Raw genomic sequence first — 20,182 nt, 5'->3', positions numbered from 1 at the left:
TCTTAGCCTGTCTGCTCCTTTTTGTTTAATCATGAACTTTGACCTTACCTGAGGCCTGTAGTGCTTTGGATTGTATTCGTTGTTTTTTGTGACTTCCTGGATGGGTTCTCATTAAGCTCTTGGAGTAATTTGGTTAGGCCTGGGAAGTTTCTCCACTGTTCCATGTTTTCTCCATTTATGGGTATCTGCTCTCTCTGAGTCTCTCTGGAGTCCCAAAGCTTTAGAAATGGCTTCAAAATTTCTTTCCAACTTTAATTCCTCCAGACTGAGGCATGATGTGTTGCTTTGGAGATGTTTCACCTATTGTCTAACAGGTTCTGTTTTGCTGATGTTTTGACTGCAGGTCTGGTGTGGAGGGTGAAATGTGTCTAAGAAGAGGTCATTCATGATTTAAACAGGGGATGTACTTACTTTTCTCATTGGGTCTGACTTGGTTTGGGTAGATTTTTATGTCACTGTTTGAAAACCGCTTTTTGCTTTGAATCCGATTATCTCTGTGGGACGCTAAAATCAATCGGATGATCTGAAACATTCAACTGTGGCAAAAAAATAGTATAGTAAAAAAAATAAAATGGCAAAGAGGAGCCAGTGGCTCTTCATAAATTTGCTTTGTTCATGAATTTCTCTGTTAGCTCTCATGAATTTTTATGTGAACGGGACAAATTTGAATGAATGAATGAATTTGAATTGAACTGATTGCCACACTTTGGCTACCAAATCAGTTACAGTGAGCTGAAGATACCATGTTGTTTCTCTCTAAGCCGTTCACAGATATGAAGGTAGAAATATATTAAAAAAAAAACTGAAATAAGAAACCAAGGTGAATTTTTCTTAATCTCCTGCCAAGGAATAACTCTGGCACGCTTCCAGGAGCTGCACACATTTATCCAGCATTTATTACACCACACAAGGAAGTGTTCGTTCACATAAAATCCCTTAGGCTTGTCAGGAACTGATCCCAGATCAGGAAGTACAGGTCATTTTTTCTCTTCCTCCTGTGAGTAATAAGGGCAGCTTCACACACTCTGGCAGTGTTTGTCAGAACGGCTGGCAGGCAGGAGCAGCTCACACACACACGGCAGCCGGGACACAGGAGGGATCCACCTGGAGCGTGTAAGTCCACTAACAGACCCAGTTCAGCTGGGTGACAACGCTGCTCTGCTGGAGACGTTTCTCTGCTTTTTCTGTGAGAAATCTCGACTGGTTCGAACGTGTCATGTCACGTCTCAGACGAACACAGAGAGGGAGGTAGGTGTTAGGGATCAGACTGTGGTCTGAGCTGAAAGCTGCCTCATAAAGGGCACACACACCGTTGGACGAGTGAGACAAACAGGAGTTAAACAAACAGAGTGTGAAGCGAGGGCAAAGGATGTGGTTAGGTGCACTTTGTAGCAACATTGTGCAAGCACAGAGAAGGAAACGGCAGATAAAAACAGAGAGCTGGTCTTTTTAGACAGCCGTCTGTTGCATCTGACTGGAGCTTTTTCCTCATTCTTTAGATGTCAGGCTACCTTGTTTATCGACGAGGCTGGACAATGATTGAAAGCTCCAAAGAATGACTGTCATCTGTTGTTCTCTGGCTGTTTCTCTTAAAGGCACACCCTTCAGGTCTTCAGCTGTAGCATACAGGTTTGTGTTTTCAGGTGAGGCCGTGTCTTCTCAGGGTCAGGAAAGCTGAAGTCTGCGGGTTGAGTCACCCAGCAGTGTGGTGCCGCTCTGGGTAGGAGCCTTAGGGAGTTCCCGGGGTGTGATGAAAACACTGGGGGCTTGAAAGCCTCGACGTCCATTCACGCTGTTTCCATTCATTCATGTTTTTGGTGGCTGTTTTCAGTGAGTCAGGAGGTAAAATTAGACCAGAGATCACAGTGGACCCCTTTGCTTCCTCTCTCCGGCCGCGAGGGGCTTTCTTCGCTCAGCGTGACGTCAGCCGGTTTTGGCGCTTGCGTTCGGAGTCATGAGGCTGCGGCAACCAGAGCAGATTATATCGCCGCGCATGCAACCACAATCTGATTGTCTGAAAACCCCGTAGAAACCACAGATGTGCTTCCTGTGTTTTCAGTGACAGAGCTCCTATGTCTGCACCCACAATCTTTGACACCTGTCAACTGTTCCAAAACACAGGCTGTTACCTTGGAGACCGGCGTCAGCCAGAATAAGGAGGCAAGACGAGGGATTCCCAAAGACAGACAGACCTGAGAAAGACAACAGCTAGGAGCGATGGACCGCCAGCAGCACGCCAAAGTGGAACGCTTTCTCAAGTTGGGATACGCTCACACCGACATCCTCAGGGTGCTGGAGAGCCTGCACCACGATGCCCAGACCAACGACATCCTGGAGGAGCTCATCAAGACCTGCCACACTCGCAGTACCAGCGTACCCAACAGTCCCAAGCTGGTGCCCAGAGGCTGCAGTCCCAGCCCCGGCCCCAGCAAGGCCAGGACCGGCCCTGACAGAGAGTCGAACACAGGCTTCAGACCCGTGGTTATAGACGGCAGCAACGTGGCCATGAGGTGAGTCAGCAACACTTATCTGTCACTAGAAACACTTATCTTGAGTTTCATTGAGTGTGTGGAGGAAGACACAGCAGCAGTTGGACTATTAAACTCACTTTGCTGAGAAAGTTTAACTTTATAGCCCAAAAACTATTTGTTTACTCTGCAACATTGATATAGAGAAGTTCTCTGTGAAACTAAAGAGGTTCTAGGTATTTACTGTAGAAAATGCAGGTGCTTTATTGCCCATCTACTGCTGTATTACCTAATCTACATGGTTGCGTCACATTGCTGATGATCATGAAGGACTGATTAAATGTAGGATCTCTAAGATAAATCATGTTGACCAGACTGTGTAGTAAATGTGCTCTGAACATTAACGTGATTCTACCAGAACAGGAAGCAGGCTCATTCTCAAAACTCACTTATTTTCACATAAATAGTTCCATCTTATTCTCAAGCCAAGCAAAGGATTTTTTGGTATTTTCAGCACCAGAAAGCATGTTTTTCTTCCTTTACTTCCTGGAAAAATTCTTTCTTGCGTGTCGATGCACATATACAGAGCAGGTTTGTGTCTATTGTGTCTATTACACTAATTATCCAACATTATCACTCAGAAGCATTAGCTTGAAACTATATTTCGGTGAATTTTTTTGTCACCTTTAACTTTGCTTGGTGTGGTTTTAGTTCAGGCTTGTGATCGGAGAACACTTCCTCTTTGCAGATGATGTGTCACTCTGGGTTGTGCTTGAGAAGCAGCGTGTGACATGTTGTTGGTTTCTGCTCACTTTTCACCTGAAATGTTTGTTCAGGTTTTAGATTTTCCATTATTCTGAGAAGAACAACAATGTTATTACGCAGTTAATGCTCTGTAAATAGAAATATGTGGATGAACACTACAAATTACTCAGCTTTAAATTTAATATTTAAATCTGATCAGCTCCTGTTCTATTAAATAATTCTAGACTCAAAACAGATTCTGTGAAATCGCGCGCACACACACACACACACACACACACACACACACACACACACACACACACACACACACACACACACACACACACACACACACACACACACACACACACACACACACAATTGTTATTGTTTTTTGACACTACATGCATTTTAGCATGAAAGATGCAATTTTCTGTTAATCCTTCTGTTTCCCAGAAATATTGTTAAAATTTGTTCTGGTCTCCTCCTATTTGTGTGAACAGTGTTGTACATGAGGCCAAGAAGGAGGGAGTTGCCCATTCGTGCTAGAACAGACATCACAGAATGTGTAACACAATGAGAATTGCTTAATGACATGATTGCTTGGCTGGTATATTTTCACGACCTACATTAATGGATCAGGAAGTTCTAAATTAAAACAGATGGCTTAGTGAGAAGATGGCGGAAACGTTATGAATTTAAATTAGAAGATAAAGGAGGGATGTTTTTACAACACAAGTTCCTGTAAGGACATGGAGTGAGTCCAAAGAGGAAGAAAACCAAACTATTTGCTCTGACGTTTTTGCCAGGTAAAGGAGAGAGAGGTTTATGCCACCTCACGGATGTTAGATACTCGTTCAGTTATTCCAGATAACTGAGTCGTTACCCAGAAAGATCCGAATGGCAAAAATAATTCCTTTAAATTGGGTAACTTATCAGAAACTAAAAAAGGTTTTTGGCTCAAACCTAAAAGAAAGGTCACATCTTCCAGTTCCAATGATGCAACACGGTTCAAATCGCAGTTGAGTCTTACTTGGTAAATGCCAACTTGTTTTCAGTCTCAGTCCCACCTTCAGTAGTAACTTACATCTGACTGTCTCACACTTTTGTCATGCTCACCCACAAAGCTGCAGAAGGAATCAGCACAACTCACTTGTACCTCACAGACACATCTGTAATTAAAACGATGTGAATGTTTGTAGGTAAAAGTTTCCCCACTGGAAAAGAATACTTTGAGCTAATGCTCAAAAAACATACATTTTATTCTTTCCTCCTTTAAAAAGGCAAACCTGAGCTAACTGTACTGAAGCTAGCACCTCACACTGTTGCACTAAAAACTTTCTAAACGTTTTAAGCTAACTTGAAAGCTTTTAAGTTCCATATTTAGAAGTGTCCTAATAATCGTACCTAATCAAATTACTGTAGTTTTCCTGCTGGGAACCAATGAGGAAAAGATGCTAACAACAGCATGTTTGTCAATGAAGCATTTAAAACAAGAATTTCCCAAAGCTCTGAGAATGCCACACCAGAACTAAATGTATAAATAGTACAGGAAGTAATTTGAAACAAAAACCAAAAACACAGGAGATGGAACAAGTTACATTTTAGCTACCATCTTTGCTAGGCTAAGTTCATTCTTCCTCCAAAAAGGCTCCAAAACAACTATCATCAGCTTAAAATGAAATTCCAAGTATAATGAAGGAGAAGGTTAGTTTAGCCTCAGTAACTTAGCTAAAGGATGTCACAAATGTGACATTGGCTACCAAAATCCAGTTCTTTATAAAAACAAAAGTTACTGAATTTGGATTGATACTGTTTGAATCATGACTAGACCTCTATGATACATTCATCTGACACAAACCTGATGGAATCAAAGGAGGGAAGAGCAATGAGACATTGTAATAGCCACAGGAAGCAGAAGTAAGAAACTATTAGGATTTTTAATAGTGTTAGAAGTCATAATGGTTTGAAGAAACAGACTATCAGGTAACCCATCTGGGTGAGCCACAAGTAACTCGTGTCAGTCATTATCTTTTTACCTGTTGTATGGAAAGTAGCTCACCACTTCCTGCTTATGGAAAAAAAGGGAAACTCCCACGCGCACACACATGTGAACAGATACCCATGAGCATGTTTGCAGAGACAATGTCTCCTGTCAACAAAATGATCTCATTTACCTGCTCAGTAGTCTGCGCTTGGTAACACTTCTGCCACTGAGGTTCAAGAGTCAAGATGTTAAATTGCTAAAAACTGAACGACTCCCCCTGTGTTGTGGCAAACCTGTGCAAAGATTTTAGGAGTTTCACTAGGACTAAATAAAGTGCATATGTGTTACTGTTCTGGGTAAATATTATCAGGTAGCAATAATATATAAAACTACAACATTAATCAATATGAATATTTTTTTTTCCCTTTAAAAATACCCTTCAGAATTTGTTTTCCCAAATGTCAAGAACTTCAAACAAATCAATAAATCTAAGACAAGACAAATTCCATCCATTTGTCATGAGTTTGTATCCGACATGATTGTTACGAAATGTCTTATTCACAGTTACACCAGTAAGGGGAAGTAAATGTCTTTTAAAAAAACAGGCATGTTGTCAGTTATAAAAGGCACCACCACTGAATCAGCCAACAGTTTTAGTTCTCATAGGTCAGCAGCACCCAGTTAGAGAAAGAACATATGAAAAGTTTCAGTTCTGCATCTAGTGACCCAGCTATGAGCATGGACAGAACTCTGAAGCACATGTCTTACAACACCATCAGCTTCCTGAAAGTGGGAGAGGAGGTGTGTGTGTGTGTGTGTGTGTGTGTGTGTGTGTGTGTGTGTGTGTGTGTGTGTGTGTGTGTGTCTAACGTATAAGGAAATGCAAAAGCAGAAGTAGATTTCTTTTTGTTGACACTGACTTTTGTCTCCATAGCCATGGTGACAAGAAGGTGTTTTCGTGCCAAGGCCTCCAGCTGGCGGTGAACTGGTTTTGGGACAAAGGGTTACGTCACATCACCGTGTTTGTGCCCCTGTGGAGGAAGGAGCAGGCACGGCCTGAGGCGCCCATCACGGGTAAGATTACCTGAATGCGCTACAGTCACTTTGTCACACTGGGAGGGAAATGCCACTGTTCATTCTAGAAATCCCTGCAAGGTGACTGGAGGGTTTAGTATTGTGGCTCTGCTGCGCAGGATGAAACACTTTGATTTGTGTGAACTCAGCAGGCTTAGGGCTGCAGATGGGCCTCATATCACACATCTGCAGTGAAGGTCTTCATAAGAACCAGTGGGTTGCATTAGTGGCCCTTGCTAACGTCCCCTGGCTTTCTGAATCAAGCTGAGTGACCGATGCTTGACTACAGAGTGACCTTTAGTTTGCACGCAGACCTCAGAGCTCAGTCAGGCAGGGTTATGCTCCTTTTCGACTGATGGGTGGATCTCAGAGATTTTGTTGTTTTCCTTTTTGAAAAGACAAATTACACTTAGAACCAATCTCTGATGCTACAGTCAAAAGGGTACCTACCTAGAGTAGAACAATTCAAGAACCTTGGTGACTTGATTTATGAGTGGGGGGACAATTAATTTTCCAGTCATCTTCAGATAAGTGGAAGACAATGAATGGATGAAAGTATGGATGGACTTCTACAAATACTTCTGATTAGACTTAATGATCTAATGAGAAAAATTTACTTTTTAGCTCTTAGTCCTTTCTGTGTATCAACATCCACATGTCCATTGTCTCTACCCGTTGGTTCTCACAGGGCCACAGGGGCCCATCTTTAGCGGTTATTGGGCAAGAGGCAGGGTACACACTGGACAGGTCACCAGTCCATCATAGGGAAACACAAGGCACACACAGTCAGATCTAAGGTCAATTTAGAGAAACCAGTGAACCTGACAGTCATGTCTTTGGACTCAGGGAAGAAGTTGCAAACTTACCCATTTAAAATGGCACTTACCATCCTGATGGGGATTAACTCATGTATGCAGATGTCTGAACCTCTAGATGAGAACCAAGCTAAAGGTCTCAAGATACCAACCTGAAACTCTGACTCACATGACTCGAAACTCAAAACTTGTAAAATTAGAAAAACAACTTGTTTTGTACAGTTTTCTTTTTTTGGTATTATTGTTCGACACGAGTGGAAAACAGTGCACTTTCATGGTGAACTGCCACATCAAAGCAAACGATGAAGCTTACTGGAAAGGAGGCAAAGCAAGGTGATTCATTTGCATAGTACAACAGTCAAAGTCTTTTTTCTCATTTAGCATGTTGAGGCAGCAGCAACTTTAGCAAGAAATTGAAGTTAGACAAATCAAGGAAGTAAGTTGTAGTCTTTGGAACTGTCAAGGCATGCAATATTCCACTGAGGCATATAACTGATTAGTGCAGGTAAATTCCCATCCTGCCATCCTTTCTGTTGCATTCATCCCGTTTGGCAGCTTTTGCTGGTTAAAGCTCCCTCAGCGACTTCCACTGAACGTTAGTGACCGAAGTGAAGCAGGATCCAAACTCCATGCAGAACGAGGAAGTGGGTTCACCTAAATGATATCCAATATGTTGTTTGTGTTGGATCATCCCTACAAACCTTAACTTGTTCCAGGAAAGTGCTCATCAGGAGCTTACAAAGAAGTAGTGCAGGAGGTAACTCTACACCTTTGATATTTCCTGTTCTGACGGTCGCTGTCTAAACAAGTAGTGAAGGCCTGTGTGAACAGCAAGGTTTAGGTCTCCTGCTTCAGAGAGTCAAATGTACAGCAGGTGCTTAAACGTGTTAACAATAGCTCAGATCTAGCAACCAAATATGACAGCTGGAACATGAAGAAACAGCAACATTACCAAATACTGTGTGAAGGCCAAAATACCAATCTTTAACCATTTACACAGGCAGCTCCAGAAATAGCTGGTTGCTAATGTTTTCAAGGTAGCCTCTGCTTCATGCCAGAACAAATCCTGTAGAAACCTCCCAGTGATCTTGTCGATACGTGAGAAATGCTGATGTTTATCTTCCTGTATGGATACATGATAAGCCTATCTTCACTACACTGCAATTGTGGTTCTCTACCATTAGGATTTTTAAAATCTACTTTTTAAAAAGTTGGAATAACTGACTTAGAAGAGCCATTTGTAATTATCAAGATCACAAAGGCAAGGAAAATCTTTCAAATGCATCTCAGCTGCTGAAATGGCATAAAACATCATTCAAACACTACGAAGGGTGTAAGTCTAAAACATCTGGAGCAGAAAGAACAGCCAGAGCGCTCATCCAAACCTGGTCTGATCATCAACCGGGTTATGGTTATAGTAGCTGCTTTGCCACTTAAATATGAAGATAACATATAAGAGGTTCTTTACCAAAGAGAAGATTTGTAAACAGCTCTATCATTGTACTAAACTGCATTGTCTTGTGTCCCATAGAGCAACATATTCTCCATGAACTGGAGAGGAGAAAGATCCTGGTGTACACACCGTCCCGCTGTGTCAATGGCAAGAGGGTGGTGTGTTATGATGACCGCTACATCATCAAGCTGGCAGTTGAATATGACGGAATCATCGTGTCCAACGACAACTACCGTGACCTGCAGACGGAGAATCCCCAGTGGAAAAAGTTTATTGAAGAGAGGCTCCTAATGTACACATTTGCCAATGACAAGTAAGGCTTCCTCAGTTGTCCCAACTGCCTGCCTTGGGTCTGGGTTCTTCTTCCCCAACAGCCACTAACCTAATTTATCCGTGTGCTGCTGTGCAGGTTCATGCCTCCGGATGATCCCCTGGGTAGAAACGGTCCCACCATTGATGACTTCCTCAGGAAGAAGCCATGGACACAGGACAACAAGCAGCAGCACTGTCCATACGGTAAGTTCCCATCACTTTATTAATAATCACTTGTTCTGCCCCATGGCACAGAAGCAAAATAGAAACCAATACTGTAACAAGCAGCAAAAATAGATGATACGTGTGATCAACATCTTAGAAGTTAATCATTCATGTAGAAAGATGTTAGTTTCATCAATGTTAGATGGAACATTTCTGATGAGCAAAAATGTTCACTCTCCAGGGATGCATGCAGACAAAACGCCTCCACGTGTTTCCACTCAGACTTCATTAACTTTTCGCAGCAAAAGGGACAAAAACCAAACATCCAGTTAAAGCAGCAACTTTCATTTCGCTTCAGGTTAAACTGTACCACAGGTTAGACCTGCAGAGACTGACAACCGCCTGCAAGCTAGCAGCTAACTGCATCCCAGAGATAGATTATCATCTGTTAACATGCAAATGGAGTTTATCCTACCTAGACATAAGTACTACCAAGTGGGCAAATAAAAGCTAATACTTTTTTTCTCTGCCTAACAGATCATATTGTCAAATATTAAGGTTGTGGAGATGTGCTCCTCTAAACTAAAAATAGAAAATATTGAGGCTAAACCTGGAGGGTCTTCATTGTAAATAGAAAACATTTTCTAGCTTTTTAGCAAACACCTCATTTAAGAAACATATTTTTAAGTACACCATCTGGACAATTTGAAACAGATCCGTTAGAAAACCTGAACCTTTTTGATTTGTGCAATGAACATAAAAACAAAACAGAAAAGAAAAATGTACTTTGTAATCTAACAGAAAATGTCCTCTTGTTATTTAAAAGTTGACATTTTTATACAACAATTAACAGAAAGGCCCTTCAGAGGTTGAAATTCCAAGTGGGAAAAATAGGGGTTAATGAACCCTGAACTCAAAATCCAATATGGCTGTTGTGCACAGAAAACGGTCAAAAACTGTTTATTTGCACTGTTGATGGTCAGGAATTCATTTATTTTTTCATACAGTCCTCAGTGAACATGGTGCTGTTGTGCTCGAAAATCTAAAATGCATTATTAGCTTGTAACAAGTTGTTTTCTTGTTCACTGACGTTCAAACTTGTAACTGGAAAACAACTAACTTTGACTTAAAGTGTCTGAAAATTCAAGTTTCGAATTCTGAGTAATAGAACCCTGGAACTGAAGGATGAGGACAAGTTTGAGATTTCTTTTGTTTATCAGAGACAGTAGCGACGGTGGTATGCTGTGTAGTTTCCCTGTGGAACTCAAAATGAATAGATTTCCCTGTTTGTTTGGTTTTCCAGGAAAGAAATGTACTTATGGGATAAAGTGCAAGTTCTACCATCCAGAGAGGGTGAACCAGTCACAGCTGGCTGTAGCAGATGAACTGAGGGCTCTGGCACATCAACCTGAACAAAGATACACTCCACCCACCCCTCCCTACGGAAGCAGAGACGACCTGACTCACAGCGACCCCTCCATCTGTTACAGGGAGAGCAATAACCTAAGAAGCCAGCAAAACAAGAGTCCTCTTTTTTACCAGTACTCAAGCTCCGATGCAGACGAGGCCTTTAGCTCCATGGGTAGCTCCATGTCCAGGCTCAGCATCCAGGACATACCCTACAGCCTGGAGCCCCCAATGACCAGCTACAGCAGTGGCAGAGGCAGTTACCAAATGTCCAGCTCATACTCCGGGAACAGCCTGAGGCTTTCACCCAATGGACACAGTTACTACCCACCCCAAAATGGCTCTATGCCCTGTGAGAGTCACATGTACAGCCAGTGCAGGTGTGGCCACCAGAACCCGGCCAACCATCACCACCACCACCACCACCAGCAGCAGCACCAGCCGGTGTGGAGTTCCTGCCCCGCTGTGCCTGCACACAGGGGGGAACAGACTTCTCATTTCTCAGACATGCAGTACCAGCATAGCCACAGCCTGCCCCGGGACCCCTGGGGGCAGCAGCCCAGCGCCCCCATCAGCCAGAGCAGAAGCGTGTCCAGTGAGCAGAGGAACGACCTGCGAAGCCAGCTGAGCACGCTCTTCCCTCAGAGCATGGTGGAGCAGGTCCTGAACGCCAACCCCCATGTCTCAGACGTGCTGGAACTGATCGGACTCATCCAAAACTACAGGACCAGCAACATGTCCTTCTAGACTGCCAAACCTCTGTTGGTGCCTTCAAATCGAGCCCACACTGGAGTTCTCATCCCGGAAATAGTGAAACCAAAGTGAACATTTCCTTAAGAGAATTTTTATTTGTTATGAAATGTGTCAAATGCATTATTTTAAGCATTAAGAAGGAAGTTGGTCTGATAAAACTACAATGTTGGCTATTCCTTTATCCTATTACAGAAGTGCAATGCACTTAGCTCCATTCCAGCTACTTATTGTAGCGTTGACAAATGTTTATTAAAGCAACATGTGTTGTTTTTTCATGTTGCCTCAAAATGAGGAACACTATAGACTGTACTTTTGTAAAGACTGTCCCGATATTAACTGTGAAACATTGTGGTTTTGTTGCACATTTTGAATAAAAACTTTGTAAAGAAGTCGGTGTTTGATTTTTGTGTTGAGTATGCCAATTAGTTTATGACGAAGAGTGGCGCCTCCTGGTGGCCACCGTGGCATAGCCCTTTAAAAGGGGCAGTAGAATGTAAAGTCGACTTAATTAAGCTTTACATCATGTTATAACGCCATTCTTTCATCAAATAAATACCTAGGGGGTTGCTTTGATTCTTTCATACATGTTTGAGAAATCCTTTTATCTCCATGGCAACCACTGAGTGGTGCAAAACGCCTGGGTGGATCCAGCATCATGTTGCAGTTTCCAAACTTCTGCCTCACAGAGCAGCACCCCCCTCAGCTCCTTCAGACTAGCCAGCAGCAATTAGCAAACACCTGGTGGAACTGTATGTCTGCTGAGCTCACTGTAGGAGCTATTTCTCAGAGCAACGCTGGTTAAAACATTACTGTAGGGTCAATAGAGGAGTGTTGTGATGACTTCTTGAAGCCAGAGTTTCAGAAAGAGCAGGAGTTTTTAAAGAGACAGAGGCCTAATTTTAATCCTAAATTGCAAAGTAACATTTCTTTTAAGCTATATTTGATATATACAGTATTTTTTAAATAACTGAAATTAACAGTTCTTTGAGCGTTAAAATGGCACTGTGTAGCTGGCAAACACATAATACTGCCCCTTTAAAAGATTAAGTGTTCCAATAAACCCATAAGACAACACTGCATAATGACTTTAAATTGCTGTTTAGTTGTTCTTGTGACTTCAGGTTTCTCATCTAAGTTACTCAACATGTGGTAAAGTGCCCATCAGCACGCACAGGAGTCGGTGAAGACTTTCCCACTGAGTCACAGTTGCACAACAGGAAATCTTAACGTGATACAGAATGACGTTTCATTAATTCACTCCAGAGAATCTCATACAGATACGCAATATATAAATTGATATATTTCTAATTATTAATATTACTCAGAATATTACATAAAAACATATTTATGCATAATTGCTGTGGCCCTCACTGCCATCACTTCTGCCAAGGGAACAAGCCAACAAAGATCACTGCTAAAAAAGCCAATTGTTCTAATGTTGCATCTTTCTACGGAAGCGCATTGCTATCACGCAGTAAAAAAATTTTTTCGATCGCTATCTCGTTATAACGAGATACGTATCTCGTTTTAATGCGCTTCCGTATCTTTCTGCCGACAAGCTTTATGAATCTGAATTTCTTTTCATGTCATTGTGTACGAAAGACACACAACAAAACTGTGAAAGCTGCTGTCATTTTATGCATCTGTTTTATATATTTATTTTGGTAACACTTTATTTGAAGAGGGTTGAATAAGACTGACATAACACTGTCATAAACATGAATAAGCCTTCATGAATATTTATGACTGTTGTCTTAAAGTGTCATTCGGAAAATTATGACACTTTTAATACAAAGTTGACATTATTCAAAATGTCTTTGTTATGACAACTTGACATTAACCAAGAAATCATTACTGATTAAACCTTACCTTTAATAACATAAAGTTACCTAATTTTTAAAGTGCAATCATTAATACTTTTATAACAAATTTATATCAGTAATGATTTCTTGGTTAATGTCAAGCTGTCATAACAAAGACATTTTGAATAATGTCAACTTTGTATTAAAAGTGTCATTTTCCGAATGACACTTTATGACAGTCATAAATATTCATGAAGGATTATTCATGTTCATGACAGGTGTTATGTCATGTTTATGACAGTGTCATGTCAGTCTTATTCAACCCCCTTCAAATAAAGTGTTAGCTTTATTTTAAATGTAGTTACTTAAATCACTGAAAAAAAATATTCTTACATACATTTTATATTGCTTATGGTCATATTTGTGTTTACCAATATTTAACACTTTGGATGGAGTAGCTGTCAGCACATGAGCAAAGTCCCCTTGGGGATCAACACAGCATTTTCTATCTTAATAAAGAACCAGAGAAGGATGAAAGCTTACTGCTACAATACTTAGAAACAGGAAGAGATCATAATAATGACATTGCTGGAGTAGGGATGGGCTCTAATAAGTTTATACATCTACCCACTCCTTTGTCATTTTAGTATTACCGTTATTCTTATTTCTACTGTATGACAGTCAATAAACACTGAAATACAAATGTTAATTAAATTAATTCCATCTATTCATTTTTATTTTTCAAATTGGACTTATACAATTTTCTAATTTCCTGAAAAACAGAACTTTTGGTTTTCATTAGCTGGAACCACAGTCAAAAAGCGACTTCAATTACTCAACAGTAATTGAGCTCTACTGCCATCTAGTGGGAAGAGCATTCTGAAGGCACACAAACAACATTCAGAATAGATTTTTTTTTATTTTTACAAATAACTTATCTGTTACAAAGACAGTTTTCCCAGCTAAAAAAAAAAAAAAAAACCTTTAGATATCCAAAAAATGACTTTCCTCCATTTAATAAAACATGAATGAACTGCCTCTTCACACCAAGGTGCAGGTAACGCTGAAAACTGGATTCTTTGGGTTGGAAAAAGGAAGAACAAAGATGTAAGTGCTAAAGAGAGAATTAATCATCTTCTACTTCTAAATGGGATTACATAATACTAAGAATTTGGTTTAAAAAAATGGCACTTGAAATTTGACTGAGGAGATTGTCAATATAAATTCATAAGGCACTAATGCAAGGCACCAGCTCACAAATAAGGAAAAACTCAAAAGTAACTAGTTCAAGGTTACGATATCTTAAATCACATTGAGTAAACTTTAGACGCTCCCTCTTAGATAAAAAGGTTAAGAGGATAAAATGAGCCAATAAAAATAAGGGAATACACAGTGGACAATCATGTGCTTACATTGTGTGTGGGAGTGTGTATCTGTGTGTGTGGGGGGTTCTGTCTGTGTAACAATTCTAACCTGTGTATAAGGCACAAGGGTCACAGAGGGGTCATTGAAACAGAGGAAAGATGTTTTAATTCATCACCAGTTGGTTGAAACCAGAAGATCCACTCAGACTCACGTCTGCTTGGAAACTTCAGATGTTTTCCAGGAGCTCCTCCAAATCAATCCTGGTGTGTTACAAAATGAGTCTCTTCGCACTGAGGTGTAGTTTATCCCCAAACATCAATCCTACATTCCAGTTGTCAGATAGGATGGCAGTTTGTCATTTTTTCCTTTTTTTTTTTTTTTTTTAAACCCAGCTCTTCTTCCCTAACCCCACAAAGTCTCCAATATGTCCTGAAGAACAAAAACAAAAATAAAAACAAGAACTCCTCCTCCGTCGCCTTACGTCAACAGATCGTACACGGGAAACTCAGCAAATACACGAGCGATGAACGGACCAACCGACACGTGTAGCTTCGTGATGACTGTGAGGGTTTTGACCGGCTCTGCTCGTCTCCTTCTGCAAAGCTTCTGCTCCCACACAAATCAAGTAAAAAGCTTAAAAATGGAGCATGGTGCTTGTCTGTTTAAGGAAAACAAAAATAAAATAGTTGATAAAGTCTATAAAGCTATAATTACAGGAAATACACATGATTCATAGTGTGAGGAGAAAAGGTTTAAAAGCACAATCTAAAAATTATGTACAGCAAGGAGCTCGAGGAGAGCTTCTGCTTCAATGTACTGTACATAAAGCATGCAACTTGTTTTTCATTGAGTCGTGACTACGTAGACAGAAAGGGGGTGCTGGAGAGACATTAATAAGCATGGAAACATGGCAGCAACATTGGCTGTTTGCCCTTTGGCATCCTCTACAAAAAGGTAAACGAACGTTCAAGTCCACAAGTGGATTTCCTTCGGCGGCTGAGCTCAGTTCCATCATCAGGTCAGGCCGTCACGGAGGAAGAAACAACTCAGATATACGATCAGGAAAAGGCACATCGGCACCTGGAGTGTTTGTGCGAGCGTGTGCCGTCACTGCGGGGCCACGCTCATAATACTGTGAGTGGAAGCAGCGAAGCGTCGCCCAACGAGACACAGTCCCGGTCTCTAAGGGGAGGTATCATCCCACTGTTGTCCAGTCAGGCCTTCGGTGGACAGCTTTACACCTCCCTCAGAGAACAGGAAAGACAATTAATAGCTAGGAAGAAGAGGCTGCGCTGTTTTCACCGCCGCAGCCCGCTGTCCGTTTTTCTCTTTCGCCGCACAAAAGCAAAAGGAAAACTCAAAAAGTCTGGTCTACTGTAGCCTGCGAGACGTCAGGGTGTGCGGAGGCAGGGCACGGTGCGGCGCCCCGTTGGCTCAGAAGTGCCGCGGGAAGTCACACTGTTCACAGCGGTTGAGGGCGGGATGGTTGAGGAAGGTGCAGGCTGTGCAGTTCCAATGGTTGCCCTCATCCTCCTCTGGATCTGTGCTGGGCTTCACAATCTTACTTCCTGGGTCTGACACCAAAGGGAAAGGAAAGGAGGTCAACACAACACCACTGAAAATCCAATAGTGAATTTGAGCCAAACTGCCACTTGAGTACTTCTGGGTCGAACATATTTACAGACTAAGCTTTTTCTTTTGTATGTATGTATATTTTTTTACCGTTTTAGCTTAATTACCACTCCAAATATGTTTTTCAGCAAATTACCCATTTAAAGTCTGTGTACTCCAGTTAATAATTAGTCTATTACTAAATTAGTTAATATTTATTTCCATAATGTATTAATTATGAAATTTGATTAATAGTTGAAGTCCTAGTCTAGTTGGGGTCTCATTTTCCCAGAGCACTTCCTGCTACATGTCTGCTGTGTCCCTGTGGCAAACTGCAAACTAGACATCTGCTTTTCTTTTTACCCATCTTCTATAAAAGTTCAGTTTTGGCAGTTTTGTTACAAACAGTGGTCCTGTCAACAGTTTTCAGAAAGCGGTATATGTGGAAAACTCAGGGTAAGTTCAAGGTAGATATGTGGATATCCTGAGTTTTTGGTTTCAGAAATCCAGGTAGGCATTATCCTGAGTCAGCTTACTCTGTGTACAAATCCTGAGTCTGTCTGACTGTTGTGCTGAGACGTGACAAGAGGAACGTGTCAGAAACGCCGTAGCAGACTTTGGAACACTAATCCTCAGCACAACTATCCACCAGGAGAGATAGATCGGACCACGACTGGATGTCTGTCATCTCTGGAGTAAGATGTTTTGACGTGATGCTGCCATTTATCTCAGTAAAATTACACCATGATGTTTTTGTTGGAAATTAAACAATAGTGTCGATAATAAAACCGGAGTTCTCCGTCAAATCACACTCACACATTGACTTGGTCTCTACCAAGAGACCAAGTCTTTATAGTAGCAATAGTATCACTTTTTTTTTCTTAAATATGTTTTGATATTCTCCTTATGCAGTTACTAGCATTTCTAATTCCTTCTGTGAGAAATGTGCACTTTGAGGCCTTTTATTTCCTCCCATTGCCATGGTGAATGGCAGTATCTGCCATCCATTGATGAGGGCTTCTCATCTATAATTGAGTTAATCAGTTGATGCTGACTGCTCTGAAACTGAAAATCTTATCACTCAGCTGAGTAGATTTACTCAGAGTATCTGCCTTCTACTCAGGGTTTGTTATGCCGTTAGTCCGTCTGTCTCCATCTTCAGAAGAAGGTTGTGTTCCAACTCAGCTGCTTTAATCTTCTTCTGTGCCGTCTTCTTGGTCTTTATGTTACTTTTTGTTCTCTAACTGTCACTTCCTAAGGAAAATGGTTGCACCAAACTTTATTTTTATTCAACCTTAAATAAAGGTAAAAAAAAAATGAAAATGAAATAAAAAACCAAATGGGGGTATTAAAATACAGGGGTCTTAATTAAATACAGCTCTCAGATTTTTATTAGTAAACGATGCTGAAAAATATGTACAATGTTCATTCTATTTCAGAGTCCTGAGCTTATTAGTTAGTCTATCACATAAGACGCCAATAACAAAACTTAAGGGGTATAAATTCTTCAGTAAAGCACTGTAAGCAAACAATGAATGATGAAAAACAGATATTAGTAGGCCTGTCACAATAAGCAATAAAACAATTAATTGCATGATAAATTAAAACGAGCTCAATAATTTCTATTTGCAGGATTTATTGTTTTTCTCTTTTCTCTCCATCAAAAACTGGATGATAAAAGTCTTCAGTCTGGCGCTTTGGTCTCAGGTAGGATGCACCGATTTATTGGTGGCGATTTCCTTAATTTTGAGAGATTGGTGATTGACCGATACTTGCCTGTGAAGCCGATCTTATCCCCTGACCTCAGCCACCTCAGCCAATGTCTAAAAATCAACCGTTGTCCTCTTCTGCTCTGCCTTTAGAGAGGTTTGACTAACCGGCCCACGAGGTCATGTCTGCATGTTTGTAGTTAACAATAGTCACCCCATTGTTTCCAACTCAGCGACTTTCTTACAAAAATTTAGCAACATTTCAGGCAAACAAATTGGTATTGGCCAACATTGGAATCTGTAGATCACGTTTTTTATAGATTGGCAATTGCCGATCGTCCAAAAAAAACTGCAATCAGTGCGGCCTTAGTCTCAACCAAGCCTTTTATGGACAATTTTGTTTACAGAGACATAATTCATTTTGTTTATTTTGTAAATTTAAAATGTCTTCCAGTTCCAGTGTTAAATGTTCATTAGAATTTAAAGTTTATTGATCTTTGAGAATTTAAAGTTTATTGATCTTTGAGAATTTAAAGTTTATTGATCTTTGAGAATGTGTTCTTGCATTATTACACCATCAGCATTATATGTTCGCAAAACAGCAATATTACTGTTTATCGCAATAACTTCTCGGACAATTTTTCGTCCAGCAAAAATTGTTATTATGACAGGCCTAGATATGAGCACACATAAATGTGACTTTTGCTAAAAAAAAATCGAGGGAGTTCATGCAAACAGAAGCAGTTGTAGCAAGATGTCATCTATGAAGAGAATGCATCCAGGAATGGCCTTACCGACAGATGAAGTACCTTTGGGTTTGGGTGGGACAGGACCAAGGAATCCAATGTTGTCATAAAAATTATGGATTACACTTGGATTTAAGTGTGGTCCTGCACACAGATGGAGACAGAATGGAAGCAACAACGTTGGCGTATCAAAACTTTAAAATCAGTTTTGATTTGCTTTGTATTGGAGGCTCTTTGTGTTCAAACAGACATCAATAAAACATTTATGAGAGTGAGACTCGACATCCTTCCTTGACATGTGGAAGCTGCTGGCCCTGCGGGGGCTCAGCCCGGGGGGGCTGTAAATCTCTCGTTACCCAGCAGCAGCAGGATGCAATTCAGGAAGAGCTGGTAGCTAATAGTGCTGAGTGTAAAGAACACGCGATCTGGCTGCTGCTGCATTGCTTTCTCTAATAACTTAGTGTTTTATGAACAACAAACAGGCCAAAAACTCACTTTAAAGACAAAAATGTATGTTTATATTCATTGAGCAGAACATCCGGAGTACTATGCAGCAGACAGAAGTGGATACATACCATTTGTTTGAAGGAGATCAATTTCTTTGCTGAGGCAGTCGATGTCGATCTGCAGCGTTCTGTTTTTGCATCGCAGATTCTTCATTTCATCGATCTGTAGGAACACAGAGAAAGAATCTCAAATCTAGGGCTGTTGTAAACGAATATTTTAGTAATCGAGTAATCTATCGATTATTCTTACGATTAATCGAGTAATCGGATAAAAAAATTATAAAATGAAATATTGGTAAATCTGGCATAATACCGGTGTTACTATCAGATATCAATATCAGTCCAATTTTTCATATTTGAGCATCCCTAACAGTTGCTTTTTTGTAGTTTAGAAAACTAACCTGTAACAATAATAGCTCACTTTCTAAGTTAACCAGAAGAAAAGTTATAGAAAAATCTGAAATTATATTGAATTTAATAACAAAGAGGCAGGCTCACAAATGTGCTTATAAAAAATGTCTACAATCCAGCTTTTAGTTTATGTATTCATCTTCAGTGAGTTTAATAGATTAATTAAACTCACCTTGCCACCTAACCTGTCACGCTTTGGGTTTGAAAATATGGGAAATGCCGCCTGGAGTGGGAGGAGAGGGCGAATGAACGAACTATGATGGGGTGGAGGGGAGGAAATAGACCAGCGGACTGACGAACCGTTAGACCGGGAAACGAACACGGCGGGAAGCAATACGGGATATTTACGACACCTTCACTGGTCACACTCAGAAACTCATCTACCAGCCATGTACGATGCGCTCCGCCACCCGTTTCTTCAGACCGGGATATGAAATTTATTGTGCGGTTCGTCGGTAAAGCTACATTTACACGGTAAGCATCAGCTACTCAGCCGCCCGCCCTGTTCAGGCTATCCGCTCACCTCAGCGCTCTTCCCGCCGTTCGCTTTCAACCAGCAGCCCCGGAGGAGAAATGCTGCCGTACTCCAGGCATTCCCCCAGTCATTTTAAGGTCGGGCATTATCATCAATCAATAAAATCCCCACGGGCCAATCTTGAAGATTGGACTTTATGCCGCTGAGACTTAGCTTTTGTCAACAACTCAGAGGCGGAAGTGAGAGCTCCGCGCAACGCAAATGAAGTCCCGGCCGGAACACGGTGCGCTAACTAATAAAACATAAATTAACGAAGCTTCGAGGCAGGTAAATTTTCCTCGAGGAATTTTAGTAATCGAGGTACTCGAATCATTCGAGG

At 41.0% G+C, this 20,182-nt stretch overlaps 2 protein-coding genes across 5 annotated transcripts in view; one reads left to right on the top strand and one right to left on the bottom strand.

Moving 5' to 3' along the window:
* Positions 1-962: 962 nt before the first annotated feature.
* Positions 963-11,567, top strand: LOC106904320 (putative ribonuclease ZC3H12D). Of its 2 annotated transcripts, none has more exons than XM_014968611.2 (6): positions 963-1,113; positions 2,122-2,510; positions 6,134-6,273; positions 8,620-8,854; positions 8,951-9,057; positions 10,322-11,567. In XM_014968611.2, the coding sequence occupies exons 2-6, from the start codon at positions 2,218-2,220 to the stop codon at positions 11,170-11,172; spliced, it is 1,626 nt and encodes a 541-aa protein (XP_014824097.2). In that variant the 5' UTR covers positions 963-1,113; positions 2,122-2,217; the 3' UTR covers positions 11,173-11,567. The 2 variants fall into 2 exon arrangements, with proteins under 2 accessions (XP_014824097.2, XP_087858115.1); XM_088001989.1 differs by having other exon boundaries at positions 1,019-1,113; positions 2,060-2,510.
* A 2,118-nt stretch (positions 11,568-13,685) lies between these two features.
* The window catches only part of tab2 (TGF-beta activated kinase 1 (MAP3K7) binding protein 2), a 55,985-nt gene continuing 49,488 nt past the window's right edge, over positions 13,686-20,182 (bottom strand). The window contains exons 5-7 of one of the 3 annotated variants that reach the window (XM_014968606.2): positions 18,987-19,080; positions 18,475-18,555; positions 13,686-15,919 (exon numbers count right to left, since the gene is read on the bottom strand). In XM_014968606.2, coding sequence (XP_014824092.2) covers positions 15,780-15,919; positions 18,475-18,555; positions 18,987-19,080 — 315 coding nt within the window. In that variant the 3' untranslated portion in view covers positions 13,686-15,779. Of the gene's footprint in view, positions 15,920-18,459; positions 18,556-18,986; positions 19,081-20,182 lie in introns of all 3 variants that reach the window. The other 2 variants (XM_014968605.2, XM_014968607.2) reach the window with 2 other exon arrangements.

The sequence above is a fragment of the Poecilia mexicana genome, unplaced genomic scaffold (genome assembly GCF_051168715.1).
Source record: "Poecilia mexicana isolate PSO_F unplaced genomic scaffold, ASM5116871v1 scaffold_21, whole genome shotgun sequence".
NCBI classification, from domain to species: Eukaryota; Metazoa; Chordata; class Actinopteri; order Cyprinodontiformes; family Poeciliidae; genus Poecilia; species Poecilia mexicana.
Note: the sequence above shows the minus strand (reverse complement) of the source record. Positions and strands in the feature narration are given on the sequence as shown.